The 15,061-nt window shown below is 35.8% G+C and overlaps 1 protein-coding gene across 1 annotated transcript in view; it reads left to right on the forward strand.

The window, feature by feature from the left end:
- LOC149802772 (uncharacterized) overlaps window positions 1–15,061 on the forward strand; it is a 78,903-nt gene that overhangs the window by 49,711 nt on the left and 14,131 nt on the right. The window contains exons 29-39 of the mRNA XM_089952199.1: window positions 382–549; window positions 887–1,048; window positions 1,557–1,730; window positions 4,125–4,283; window positions 4,734–4,895; window positions 5,392–5,559; window positions 6,884–7,048; window positions 7,522–7,686; window positions 8,155–8,319; window positions 8,982–9,134; window positions 13,504–13,617. Of these exons, the coding sequence (XP_089808325.1) occupies window positions 382–549; window positions 887–1,048; window positions 1,557–1,730; window positions 4,125–4,283; window positions 4,734–4,895; window positions 5,392–5,559; window positions 6,884–7,048; window positions 7,522–7,686; window positions 8,155–8,319; window positions 8,982–9,134; window positions 13,504–13,617 (1,755 nt within the window). The remainder of the gene's footprint in view (window positions 1–381; window positions 550–886; window positions 1,049–1,556; window positions 1,731–4,124; window positions 4,284–4,733; window positions 4,896–5,391; window positions 5,560–6,883; window positions 7,049–7,521; window positions 7,687–8,154; window positions 8,320–8,981; window positions 9,135–13,503; window positions 13,618–15,061) is intronic.

A 15,061-nucleotide genomic window follows, 5' to 3' on the forward strand; every position in this document is an offset into this window, starting at 1 on the left:
ACGAATTTGTAAAGAATGACATATTTTACTGTTTTAATTGTTTACTGGTATCAACTGCTTTACCTTTTAATATGAACAGGTCAATTCGAGACATATATACAATGCAAAATAATATAATGCATGCTAGAACGATTAAGAAGCAAAAACCACTAAGTAATTAAAATTCGGCAATCAGCAATGATAACATCAAGTGGTCAGGAAGACATTTCAATTTGAGTAAGTAAATAGCAACAACTGTATACATTGTCTTGACATGCAATATTCATTTTTTATTGAAGCAATAATATTTTATATAAACAAGGTATGATAACTAAATATGCAGTGTTAGCTTTACTTTATTGTACTTGGCAAATAAGGTTTAAATGATCTTTCTACTGTCAGATTATTGCGCCTCTGGATACGAACTACGTCAGGAAGGTGACTGCTACATTTGTCCAGTTGGGCAGTACAAGGACAATAATATCAACATTCTGTCAATATGCACTGTTTGTCCCGATGGAAAGGTAACCCCAGGCGAGGGAGCTATATCGCAGAGTCAATGTACCATACGTAAGTTTACTTTTCAGTGTCTTCGTTCACAAGACAACCGAGTCCACAACACAGAAGTGCATTCATTGTATATTTCTTAAATGTTTCTAATCTTAATTTATACAAAAAATGTGACACTACAAAAAACGTTTTATAAGGTCAATACGATGCTTGAAACTTCTGAAAACACCTAACAATACTAAATTTATACATCAATAAAAAGAAGCAGAAAACAAATGGAGAAGAGGGACTAAATGATATTTTGGTTAGCGGGCTATCGAAAGCGAAAAGACGGCGATACTTTAATTTTTGATGGTTCTTTATATGTTGCAACCATACATTCCTTTTCCTTCTCTAGGAGATTGCCCTGCTGGCTATTTTGCCAGTATGATTGTCGACCGTTGCATTCCCTGTGGTTTTGGGACATACCAACCAAGAAGAAATCAAACAAGTTGTATGAATTGTCCCATAGGAACATCAACAAAACAGACAGGCTCCACAAGTTTCTCAGAATGCTTTCGTATGTAAACTATGTGATGTGTCTCAATTTATGTACTTATTAGATAATGTACACTATTTAGTGATGTAATCTAGAAGGGCTTGATCGTGTGATTTTATTATTTTTAGCAACTTTTATATTATTCTGATATTTAACAATAATATCTCAGCATACGTTTACGACAAGAAAGTAAGGAACTCTTAAAACGTGTCATTCATCTGTGTGCATATTTCGTCTTAGATGTACCGAACGCTCTTCTAAGTATGAAATGCAGTGCGTTATCCTTTAACTGAGATTGTTCCATAACTATGCTTTCGTACAACTAATTTTGGAACATTTTTGCTTGATTTGGGTTTATTGAAATGGGTCTGTGCATAGTGGCAATTCTGTGAACATTCCAGCCAGTGTACATTTTGTAAGATGGTGAATATTTCCTTTCGAAAGATAATATTGACAACAGTTTATGTTGAACAACGGGAAAAGTATGCATCCTGTTTATCAGTTAACCATATCACTATATCATTTGCAGTCTACTGCCAGTCTGGATATGAAAGTGTTCTTAATGCTGCATCGGCTTGTCAGGAATGTCAACGAGGCTATTACAAGGATAACAGTATGGGGATATACAGCTTTTGCACTCAATGTCCTGCAAATTTCACAACCAGTCGAACAGCTGCTGTATCTTCAGCAGAGTGTAACATCCGTAAGTGTACTTAGTAAAGAGTTTCAGAAATAACACTCATATTTTAACAACGCATACACATTATTAATCTATATGTAAATGTTGTCAACTACATGTGTTTTTAAATTTGTTTACTTCAGATCTTTCCTTAGTTATTGAATGTTTGTCAGATTTAATGCATGACAGTAAATCTTATGTGCCTTTTTATAAATCTGAGATGTGTTAGTATATTTGTAGATTTAACTGTAACAATCATTTCAATAATTAATTCACAATGACGCATGTTTGAGATGCTACTTACTTATTTAATTACTAACGTACTTTCCTTCTTACTTATCGCTCCATTTAATTACTAACGTACTTTCCTTCTTACTTATCGCTCCAGTGGCCTAGTGGTTAGAGCGTCTGCCTCGGATGCGGGAGGTCATGGGTTCGATCCCCGGCCGAGTCGTACCAAAGACTTACAAAAAGGGTACTAACAGCTGCATCGCTTGGCGTTCAGCATTAAGAGGTTATGGTTAGGCATGGTTGGCTTGGTGTCAGGATAATGTTACTGGATGGGACATCATGTTACATGTCTGCGGCATGATGATCCAGTGCTAGACATCACTATAAACTGTCACATTGCAGACAATTTAGCGAAATGACTGAAAAATTGGTAACGTTACGTTAAAAATCCAAATTACATCGCATCTTACTTACTATCTTATTGTTTAGTAAACCTCTTTGGTTTGTAGGCAGCAATAAAGCTCTTCCGCATCAGTTTGTCTTTGGTCATTGTCTCTAGTGTGCTCCAGCTGTGGCGACGGGTCTTCATCTCAGTCTCAACAGTATTATGTCATGTTGTCCCTTGGATGTCCAGTGCAGTGCTGTCCTTAAAACTGCTTCCGTCTCCTTTCTCATCACGTACCATTGTACCAAACTGTACTGATCTCAATACCCAGTTTATATTTATAGGTTACTGCATTTGTCAGGGAAAATATAAACAAGTATTTGTGATAGAAATACTGCACGAACTTGAGATTGCAGTATATCTATCTGACAAAGCGAGTTCATATTTTCCCATACAATTGTTGTAACTTTAAAAAAAAATTATATGCTTATTTTCTTATCCAACCTAAGGTTTAATTATATGAACAAAAACACATTACATGAAACAAAGTAACTGAAAGTCTGCCGTATTCCAAACTAAATACACAAGCGTAGATTCATCATTACACAACAACACCATTATTATTGCACACATACTTTTGCCCAGACGAATTTGAACTTAGTTGCCTGCTAGACGTAACTTTCGAAAGACAATGGCATTTGTTTTGGTCTAATTAAAATTGAAATTTGGAGTCATATTGTGAACAAATGCGTATTGCACCAACTTTTTCATTTCATCTGGAATGAATAGATTTTGGTATTTCCGTCGTTTCTACGAAATGTTGTGATTATGGACTGGATTCATCTGTGCCAATTATATATGAAGTACGTGGGATATCATAGGTGAAGGACAGTGTGTTGACATCTGTGTGTTTCTGTTCTGTCATTAAATGTTTGAAATCATAATGTATGAAAACTATGATGTCTTTCAATTGCAATGATCAAAATAACGCTATGAAATTTAATGTTTATTTCATTTTGAAAGCAGCAAGAACGATTTAATTGCACTTGTAATATAGTCGAAATTACAGTATAATTTCGAAATGTGCAATTAAGCTTGAGAACCCATGGCATTGCTCATGTAATTCGGATTTGCAGAAATAAGAAAGTAAATTTTGAGGTAATTTTGGATATGAAACTTTAAGTATTTTTTTTTTTTTGCCATTCTTATTGCCAGCTAAAGAAGACAGTTTATGCATTGTCACTTGCATGTTATTTGTAAGGACCCAACAATTTTATGCAATCTGGCGTCTATCGCCCGCCTAAATCCGAAACAGCGCATCGAAAACATTAACATGGAATGTGGCAAAGCATGAAACGTCTGCTTCATTTCATTCAGAAACAAATTTAATCAACCAAAACGGAAAGCGCCTACTACGTGAATGTACATGATTGGCTTACGAACCAAAAGTGCTGGCGCCTGCGCCCGTTATTTGTATATAATATAAAGTAGTTCCTTTATTAGTGCACTATGAAGTGTGTGTCACTGCAGTATCGTAAAATAATTAACGATTCTGACAATGTAAAGATAACGGAGAAAAATATGGGCATATACTAATTCGGAATGTCTGGCCTAGCTTACTCTGCAATGGATGTCGTTGGCGATGCCACAACTTTCCTTGATGGATAAATCTTTACTTATCGATCCTGTGGTCCGAGAGGACTTCATTTGGTTCATTGTACAGAATTATATCGACTAAATTCAATCGAAAACAATATCCTGTTATTAAGTAACATTCTTTTAATCAATGCTTTATGTTACAGGTATATGTCCACTAGGTTCCTACATTAACCAAATAAATCAATGTACAACCTGTCCAAAAGGAAGTTACCAAGACCAACTGTTTCAATCCTCGTGTATCCCTTGTCGCCCGGGCCAAACAACGAATTCTTCCGGCTCTTTTGATGCCATGAACTGTTATCGTAAGTATGGCGGTTATTCTATCGTCAGCTTTGTCATATTATTGTTTGCATAGCTGCAGTGATAGTGTGTACTCTTTGATACCTGGGGAAGAGGCTATATTGGGATATGATATTGAATTGAAAGAAGAAACGTTTAATGGGGAGTATTGACTTTGAAGTTTGCATTAGATGCAGATGTAGAGGCTTGCAACAGAAACGTTTTCTAAACTTGTTTTCACTTTGAAGTTTGCCTAAATCCATCAAGTGTTCCTAACTTCTGTTGACCTCAATTCATTTAGCCATAAATACTTTTATTTATACAGAAAAATGCATATAAAATTCGCTTTCTTTAATTTCAGTTGATCCATTATCTTCCGTTAAATGTGGCTATTGTTATGCTGAGAAATCTTACGCTGTTATCTCTCTATTGAAATGATACATTTACTACTGTATGTCACATTATCTCCGCAGAGGTGCTTTGTCCATCTGGAGAACATTACCTGAATGGTGTGTGTCAGCCCTGTGAAATAGGCTTTTATAAGGTTGGACTAAATGCAGACAGGTGTCAGCCATGCTCTGATGGTATAATTACCTTGTCCAGAGGATCGTCTTTACCAACAGATTGCTCAATACGTAAGATTTCTCTTTTCTATAAAACCTTGAAATTTGTATAATGATAAATGTTTTTATTCATTTTAAATGTATTTCAATACCACTGTGAAAAACCATTGGTACCTATTTCGAGATTGGCTTATCTCATTATAATTCGTTAAGGAGAGATTGACAGAAAACAATCCAAATAAGAATTGTGTTAGATTAAAAGTGCTAGTTTGAACACAATAAATATAATAAACTTTGCGGAATTCAGTTTACTGCGTTCTATATGATGATGGCGTACCTTATGATATTCCAAGATATTTTTAATGGCGCTACAAATTGACGAGAAAAAGTAGAATGTGGTGGCGATTAGAATATTGAAACTACTATTCCTGTGGGAAATACTCTCAAATACGCTATTCCGACAAATAGTTAAATTAATCACACTAGGAAATATCATTTATAAATACTTGCAAACATTTGACACTGCGTTTTTCTTTATATCTTGTTTTCAACCTTTCTGTTATAACAGCTGCTTGCTTGGCCGGGCAATACCTAGTTGCTAACGCTTCCGTACTGGAATGTCGACCATGCCCTATTGGCACCTACCAAGATGAGATTTGGCAACGTTACTGTAAACCATGTAGGACTGGTTACATAACATTGAATACAAACTCAATTAGTCTGGACGCCTGTGTTGGTACGTACTGATTTGTCTCCGTAAGCTTTGTTCAATTACAATTTTATGTACGATTTGCAGTGAAGTTTTCTTTCTTTTAAACTGTGTTTAAAAGAAATGTGTCAATATAAAAGGTTGCCCTGATGTATATTTTATAATATCTCTTCTTAATAATACAAATTGTGGCAAAATAGTTTACTTATTGATATTTTTTAATGAAAGTTTATTTCAAAAAAGGGAATTGGCTCGAGACTCTGATTATATACATAAATATGTGCTACTTTGAACTAATAATTATCATTTAATATTTATTATATCTAAGTAAAGTATCAAACAACTATATATATATATATATATATATATATATATATATATATATATATATATATATATATATATATATATATATATATATATATATTCACCCGCATATTCGGCAATATTTTTCTATTATTTTGTCATTACAGATTCCCGCGGGCCTTCTTGAGATCTCATTCTTCTGCAATTACTTTAATAATTGGACAATAACCCAATTTGTCTGTGGTCTATGGCTACACAGATGTCAAAACTGTTTTGATACACACTTTTCAACTTAAATATGTTTCTCTGGAAGAAAGTATGATTGTATTTTGGTCATGGATTTCTCGAAAAGACATTATTTCCTCTGACAAAACTTTGCTCATTGCAATTCTTCAGCTAATATAAAACAGCAGGCGATATTAAAGTGGGTTTGATTTCTCCTCTCATTTATGTTGTAGCGATATTGTTACCAGGTACACATTTACCATGGTTTATTCAAGTCGAGGGAACAATATGCTTGCACATTGATTATAAACGATGCAACTTTACTATTGTTTATGTTCCAACAAAAAACTGACTCTAGTCTTACTGAAAACACGTTGTTATTTGTAATTTTTAAAATTTGGATTTCAAATTTCTTAGAATTATATAAGCTAAAAGAGCAAATGAGTACACAAATTATTTAAACGGAGTTTTGAATATAAACTTTTTAAATTCTTTTTCATTTGAAATAAATTACAAGGCAAAATATCTAAATTTCCTCAAGATTTTAGTAATGATGCACATTGTTTTTGTACCAACATTTAGATGCATCCGACAGACAAGAATTGCACAAACTTATATTGTTTACCAATTTCATACAACTGATTCAGGATAATGACAATCGAAAACTTTTGTACTTTCAATATATTTTAAGAAACAATCGGAGGGCTCAGATGGCTTTAGAGGATAACGTTTGGAGTGATGTTGGAGAGCTTTCATGAAATCATAATGAATGACTTTTAATGTATATTATGTGCTTGTTACTATTATATTTAACTTACAGCTGAATGTCTGGATGGCCAGGTGAGAAGTAACAAGACCGGTATATGTGTACCTTGCCCTATTGGAACTTACTGGACAATGGGGGTGAATCCAAAATGTGTGCCCTGCTCAAATGGGTTATTGACACCTGCTGCTGGTTCCATAACAGTTGCTGATTGTTTGATAAGTTAGTATTATATTTTCTTTGATTTGCACAAAAGCTGTTTAATTTAATTATCAGGAATGGGTTGGAATAGAAGCTTGAAAGTTTCGGAAGCATCTAGAATATTATTTATTCCTAACCCGGTCCGACCGCGTATTTTATTTTTCTCTTGGAGTTTAGTTTTACAAGAGACCTCTAGCACATTTGATTGTGCACCACGTTTTATGATTCAACGAAGGTTAAAATTTCAAGTAAATTCCAAAGAAAGGTTATGTAGTAAACTTAGGCTCTCTTGTAATGCTGACGACATTTCTGCCCCTGTCACCAAATGTCGCTGAATGACTTTTACGTTCGGATTATCCTGTTAGAGGCAGCTACTGCAGGATTATAAAATAATAGTCATTCACACTTAATAGCCAATGTTACCAAAATATTTTTTTAAAGATTTGTATATTCAGTGGAATTTATGCCTAATAGTATAACCCTTGCATGTACAGGTCCCTGTCAGAAGGGTTACAGATACATCATACAAAGACAGGAGTGTGAGATCTGTCCGAGAGGCATGTACCAGTCAGAAGATGGCAAGTTCGAATGTAACTACTGCCCTGCAGATAGGTATTATACGTCTCATGAGGGTGCCACTGATGTAACCGAATGTCGAAGTAAGCCTTGGTTTAGTACAGAAAACATTATATCATGTAAAAGAATATCCCCAAGAGTAGGCTTAGGAAAAAATTAAATAAAATATATTACGCTATCTCTTGCATGAAAGGTACCAAAGTTGACGGTTCGCATATTTCATGGTTTGACGCAACCACTTCATTCCAAATGTACGAAACTGCATTCAACGATCTTTCTTGTTTCTTCTTCATCTCTGGTGAAACGTTCTTAATAAGCTATATCAAATGCGTCATTTATTATATAATACATTTTAAATTGACCTAGATGAGATTTTGAAAAATATACAAAAGGAAACTTCATTCCTTTTAATTCATTAAGAATGAATATTTTACCCAACAAGATAAATGGAAACTGGCCATAGCTAAAAATTCAAATTTAAGATGAGAATTTCTTTCTCTTGAGTATGTTATGTTTGAAATCCTTTTGATAGCATGTCGATTTTATTTCAGGCCCCTGCTTAATAGGACAGGGGTTCAACATGAATACTCAGCAATGCTTCGACTGTCCAGTAGGGACCTATCAGCCCATTCCTTTCTCATTCACGTGCATTGAATGTCCCAACGGAAGAAAGTACACACATAGCACGGGAATCGTGCAGGAATCTGATTGTCTGAGTACGTTCTTTGCTTTCACTAACGTAAATATTATTATTTTCATGATAACAATGTATATATATATATATATATATATATATATATATATATATATATATATATATATACTATAAACTGCTACACTGCAGATTTTGTAGCGATATGACTAAAAAAATTGTTAAAGCTACGTTAAAAACCCTTATCAGACACACGCTCTTTATTTACAATATGCGCTGTATTACTTAATAGTATGGACTGTTATAGCTTATGACGAATCGAATGGGGGCTAGCATTGATAGAATACGGACTTTAACGAACAATGTCCATTAAAGCAAACGGATAGTTGTGTATGCACAGAATTTCTCTTAGATCCAGTACTTCTCTTGAGTTTTAACGATCACCCTGCAGCTTTATATATCCATAGGCTTCTCTCCGAGCTTTAAGTGCATCTTTGTCTTCCACGAAAATACTGCCTTAACATTCGTGTCTCTGAGACGTAAGGCATTAAATTAGGACGCAACGTTTTAGAATCTAACATGGTTTCTTTATCGATGAAAAATAAAAATAGCAACTATGTTTTAATCGTAACATTTTCTTCTATGTTCCTAATGACACTAATTTATGACTGCAATGTGGTAGTATTTTAGAGTTTTATTAGTTTGCTTTCTTATTCCAATATGCAGGTTACTGTGGCTCGTTATCAAGAAATGAATGTTCCGTAAACGCTACCTGTACAGACAACAGCAGTGTGCCTGATGGTTATACGTGTGTTTGTAAAATGTTCTACACTGCCAAAGATTCGCCAAAGGGTTTAAAGCCTGGAAGTGTCTGTATTCGTAAGTAGTCATGGTGGTGTGCAATTGATCTACACATTTCAATTTTGTCTCTTCAACATTTTATATTTTATCTGCTTGGTTAATACTGGATTGTTTTCAAATCTATTCTTTTTAAAATAGATATGGTAGAAAGGCAATAAAATGTTTATTTCAGACAATTGTATCCTGCTGACCTTTTATGGGATGTGTCATATTTGACAACAAAGGGACAAATACTATGTATAGAAGAACGTTTAAACTCAAGAATGTGCAACAAGCATTTCTTATGAAGTCAAACCTGATTGCTTATAAAATAAATTAAATGGGTTTAATATCAAAACCGCAGATGGAATTCATAAATGAAAAGTTTACTTAATAGAAAATGTTAAATGTCTCCAGTTTGTATAACAGGAAAAGAATATTAAGACCGACAGAGCCATGGTCAAATATTAATTCAGAAAATGTTTGCAGGTACATTGTTTTAATGCAACATAAAAGTATAAAATTTAATGTTGGATAGCTTATGGATATTATTACGTAATATATTTAGCTACTGATGAGTGATTCTTTTGCAAGCTTAATACAATCCATTACCAATGTGTACTTCTTTCTTCTTTAAATACGTTACCAATCATAATACCTTATCATTTCTACTACCTCTCAAATCCAGCAATCCCATATAAAACCTTTAGCTAATAAGGGCTAAAGGTTATCTGCTCACCTTGATGGCGGTCGGGCAGAGTGACCTCCCCTTGGTTTATGGATTGGCGGTGAAAACCATCAACAGCTCATTTACTACTTCTGCTCTTGCGAGAAGCCCGATCTAACCAAGAGAGACCTCGCAAAAGCAAGAAGCGACACAGAAGAGTACTTTCTTCAGAAGGAAAGTATGCTCCATTTATATTTCCAACTTGTCTCACTTTTTGTCTCGACAAGACCGCGCTGGTGGCTTAAGGGCTAAGCGGTAAGAGCGTGGGATGTCGCCAGTTATAATCTCGGCTTAGTCAAACCAAAGACTTTTAAAACGGTACTAGCAGCTACCTCGCTTGGTGAATAATGTTTGCAAAGAAACTAAACAAAGTATTGTTTCGATACACCGATACAAACACCCCGAAACCAGTCCCAACTTTGTTGCTGAGACAACGCCCTCCCCCCATACATGGCCTATTTCCGTTGCGACAGTTCTAGCGCTACTACAACAGATGTTCTGGGACAAAGACTTCAACACAGTAAGTTACCAGAATCAATCATTGGTCCAGTCTGTCGAACCAGGTGTATAAAATCAATTATGGAGACCATTCTAACCCACATATGGCCTTACTGTATTATTGCATTACTATGCAGAGCATACTACCTCAGCTTCAGACAGATGTCACATCTCATTGCTCTCACCCCTCGGTCAATATAAGGGACTTTTTAATCGCTGACCGATTTGAAATCAATTGTTCTGTCTCAGGCAATTCAAGAAACGTCAATCTCACGTCTTGCAATCAGAATGACGATGGTTGCTATCAGGCTCCTTCTTCCACTTCCTGATCTCACTATGTCATGAAAAGAGTCAGTCTTCAGAGCCTCCAGTAAAGATATTTTCAGCCGTCTACCTCCGGAGTTCTGCCATCCTCCTCCTACCTTATGAGCCACTTGGATACGACATCCCGTATATGTTGATCCAAGCAGGACAAAAGACAGAGACGTAGCGATTGCTTAAGCTAACGTTTCTCTTCAGGAACGCCTCCATCTCTAAACCAAATGCATCGCCTCCATATTGCCCTTCCCACAGATACCTGTTCGAGGAAGATTGCCACGATGGTCATTGGAAACGACAAGTGGTTTCTGCATGACTCTGCATCACTTTTAAGACACCTCCTCCTCTGTCCAGATTAGCGAGAGCTACAATATTATAATATACCCATTCAAACAACCATCAGCAACAAATAAACGATCTTCTGCAAATAGAGACAATAGGAAGAATTCGAAATATATATTCCCCTGGATTTTATACCAGACCTTTATTGCTTCAAACGGTAAGCGGCATACTGAGCCCTGTCATCGGCCTAAGCACCCTAAATAAATTATTTCACTTACTTGGCTCATTTTGAATGGCGTTTAAGAAGGATAATTCACAATCAGCGTGAACTTAAAGAAGCATATCTTCACGTCCCTATTCACAAGGTTGCAATAAAGTTTCTGCGTTACGCCTACACCGACATCGTTTAACAATTTCTGAGCGTTACGCTTACGACAGAAGTCCCTGGTACTTCACTAGTCCGAAGAATCTTGTTACGGCTCTTATCTACAAGGCGGTAACAATTAAGCAGCATGAAAATACATCTACTGAGTTGTATATTAGAACATGATTTGATAACCATTATAATACAACTTACAATCTGGATAACCTCGTCAACAAGAAGCAATCCGATCAAGTACCATGTCGAAAATTTGTTCATCTAGATCAAGAACTCAGCACTCAGGTAAACAGAGTGGATGTCCCTCAGGAACGGGCATATAATTCACGAGCATGTTGGCTTCGTTACTCTCAAAGGAATCTCTCTCAGCATTGGAATTCATTGGCCTAGTGGACTTGCTCATCGCGGCAGCAGACTTCATGAGCGTATGGTCGCCTTTGTATGAGCCCGTTACAAATTACACAAATGATTATTTTATCCCAGTGGAGGCCACATGTTACTCACTGGACAAACCACTCACCATTTCCACAAATATTAGGTATTATTTGTGGACTTAAGTATATAAAGCATGGGGGCGCACCTACTACCGCCTTTGTGGGGAAGCCAGTGGAGTGTGGTCTCCACGGGATTGGCATCTACATATCAATATCCCCGAGATATAGGCCATTTTGAAAGCCTTTCTCTGGTGTCAATAATGTAGGTGTCGTCATTAACAAATCTTTTCCACCTTCCTGGAGGTCTACACGCAATAATAGATTCGTTGTCCCTGATCAATCAGCCTACAGACGGAATTTTTTTATCCATCCATCGGTTTCATTCAAATATGCACCCGATGGGACCCATCATTGGTGGACTTGTTTAAGACTAGGTGGAATAACATGCTCCCAGTCGTTATCTCCCAAGTTTTAGATCCAAAAGACTGGCGGTGAACGCGCTACACATAGGTTAAAACAGCCTGGTCGCATAGGCATATCCTCGAACAAGGCAAGATAATAAGGAATGTCGCCTCGTCTAAATTGCATCACTCTCATGGTAAAAGTCGTGGATCACCTCGATTTTACTGCGGATATTCTACAGGAATAGAGGATTTTTTTGTTATGTTCAAACACCCACACTGCAGTTGTTCCACACTAAACTCAGCCCTACTGAACCGACACGTCTGGATCATATTAACGGGCATTCAGGGAACCGCTTTCAAGGAAATCTTTGGCTCTTCTTTTAAACAAGACCAGCTTCACTATTACATCGGAAGGCATACTCAGCGAAATACAAGCCCTATCAATGGGCACGATTTACACGCAGTTCCGACAAGAAGGGTCAGTTGTCACTTATAACGGTCCCCTCTTTCATCACCAAGACCAAGCTTTAGACCATGGGTAACTAGGCCTTAGTACCGAATCACTGTCTACTCTGGACACTTCCAGTGAAGGCGCCTACAGGATCCAGTACGAGCCTTGATGTGGTATCTAAATACGACCTAGCCGTTGCGTAAGGGAGATCACGCTTAATGTTAGCTCTCAGTCAAGGATAGGATGATAAAACCACACAGACCAGTTCGTCCTGAATTAAGTGGGTTGATCGCTCTGCAGATTGAGAAATAGCTCCATCTCAGATGAAATTATTGCGCATTTCGGTTCACAAGGTAAGAGCAGTTGTCAGAAACATTTCGTTTAACCAAAACTGATATTTAATTGATATTATCCTTGCCGTGGGATGAAAGTCTGAGTCCACATTGTTCAGTTGTTTACTTCAAATATCCTTCATCCCAAAGGGCCAAACTAAATCTGGTTGGACTTTTACCTGTGTCGCAACAGGTCGACTTTCCAAGTTGTTCGACAGCTTCACAAGGCGCCACCTCACGACTTTCCCTAGATTTACGGGAGGGAAATGTTTCCTTTCTGAAGCCGCTCCCCGGCAATTGGAATGCCTTGCGCTCCAGCAGTAATTGAAATATTCATGGATTTTGCCAACAATACATATATCAAGGGGAGATCACTCTGCCCAACCGTCACCTCGGTGGGCCAAGAACTTTTAGCTCTTTTTAGCAAAATGTTTTGTCTAGGATGAATGTATTTTCGAAGTAGCAATAGTTCTCCTAAGGTATTATGATTGGGTAATTATTCGAGAAGAAACTTAATTTACTTGATTAACTTATTATCTTCCATCAGACACATCTTTCACGGAATATGTATCTCTTTCTTTAGATCAGTGTGATAATAACTTCTGCATGAATAATGGTTTGTGCAGCAAGACGGATAGTGGACCGGTATGTTCTTGCAATGACCGGTACAAAGGGGAGAGGTGCCAGGAAAGACTCGGTAATTAATAAAATGGTAACATTGAAAGGTTGCACAAATAAACAAAGTTGTTATGGCTATAAGATATTTTAAAATTCAAAAGAACACTTAATATGTAAACAGAACCCTTTAGTAAGGATATAAGGTACGTGAGAGAAACGCATAATAAAAAACAAATAAAATAAAAAACGAAGAAAAGAGTGATAGAGAGTCCAAATAATATGGAAAAACGTTCATTTCAACCAATATAATAATCATTTGATCAAAACAATAACAAAAAAGAAATTATTGCATTAACTACGCACCGAAAGAAAGCTATTGTTAGATTAATCAGCATTAAAAGTATTTGTGTTGCAAAAGTTAAAGGGTGGAGTCGATACTCTTTGAATATTGTTTACGTGTTTTAACACCACAATTCTAAAGGATTACCCAAATCACTAATTTTAAAGTTTTACTATAATATCGGAAATTTCAAGGTAAATTAAGGACAAAGTAGAAAACTGGTTTTTTCATTTATAATGATAAATTACATTTTGTGTTAAACTTCCATTATTCAGAGCGACATATATTTGTTTTAAAATGTGAGACACTGCTTAATTTTTTTGTTTATATTTGATACATACTTGTGAGTATAAGTTTCACCAGTTACCAAAAAATACAACAAGGAAAATCATTAAACTTTTTTTTTTACCAACGCTTTCCTTTAATAGAAAAATACAACACTTAGCTATATTATGTATGATGCATGTATCATTCGGTACTGTCATTTTGAGTCATTGATTATTCATTTTTTTTATATATTTAAAGCGACTGTTAGGTCCAATGGTCGTACGATTATCACATCTTTCATGTTTTAATTGTATTGATGTGAATGTTTTATCATTTTATTTTGCATAGAACATATTTCACTACACAAAATGTACTACTAACTTGCTAATTACTGATCATGTTACGCTGATATCTAGTTTAGAAACAAACAGTTGTCCAGCATAGAAATCCTTCTATTGAAAAGCTTATGTAGCATTAAAAGTAGGCAATGAATGGCGTGCCGTAGTGGAGTTAGTGGAGTTTGGCTATGACACAAATATATACCAGTTCTGATTAATGAACACTTTGTCTAGAAACCGTACAACGTATATTTGATCTATCACTTTCTTTAGAAAACATTTAATTTAGAAAAGTCGCAGTACAAACTTCTCATTGATCAGTATCTAATTTATTTTTGTTTCTTCTGAGATCTATAGTATTCTGAAACTTTGAAACAAATAAAATACATAGACGAGCTTTAGTCAAACAAATGATATATCATTATACCGGTCAAGCCTTAATTTGTGATTAATTTTTATAGTATTAATCTGGTCTTTTAAAGCAGTATAGCATTTTCTTTAATGACTGAAAATTTACAACAATTGCTGTTTTCAATATGTTTTGCTCGGTACTGGTATTTCAGATGTTTTGTTAATTC

The sequence above is a fragment of the Sinohyriopsis cumingii genome, chromosome 3 (assembly GCF_028554795.1).
Source record: "Sinohyriopsis cumingii isolate HCF-2022 chromosome 3, ASM2855479v2, whole genome shotgun sequence".
NCBI lineage: Eukaryota > Metazoa > Mollusca > Bivalvia > Unionida > Unionidae > Sinohyriopsis > Sinohyriopsis cumingii.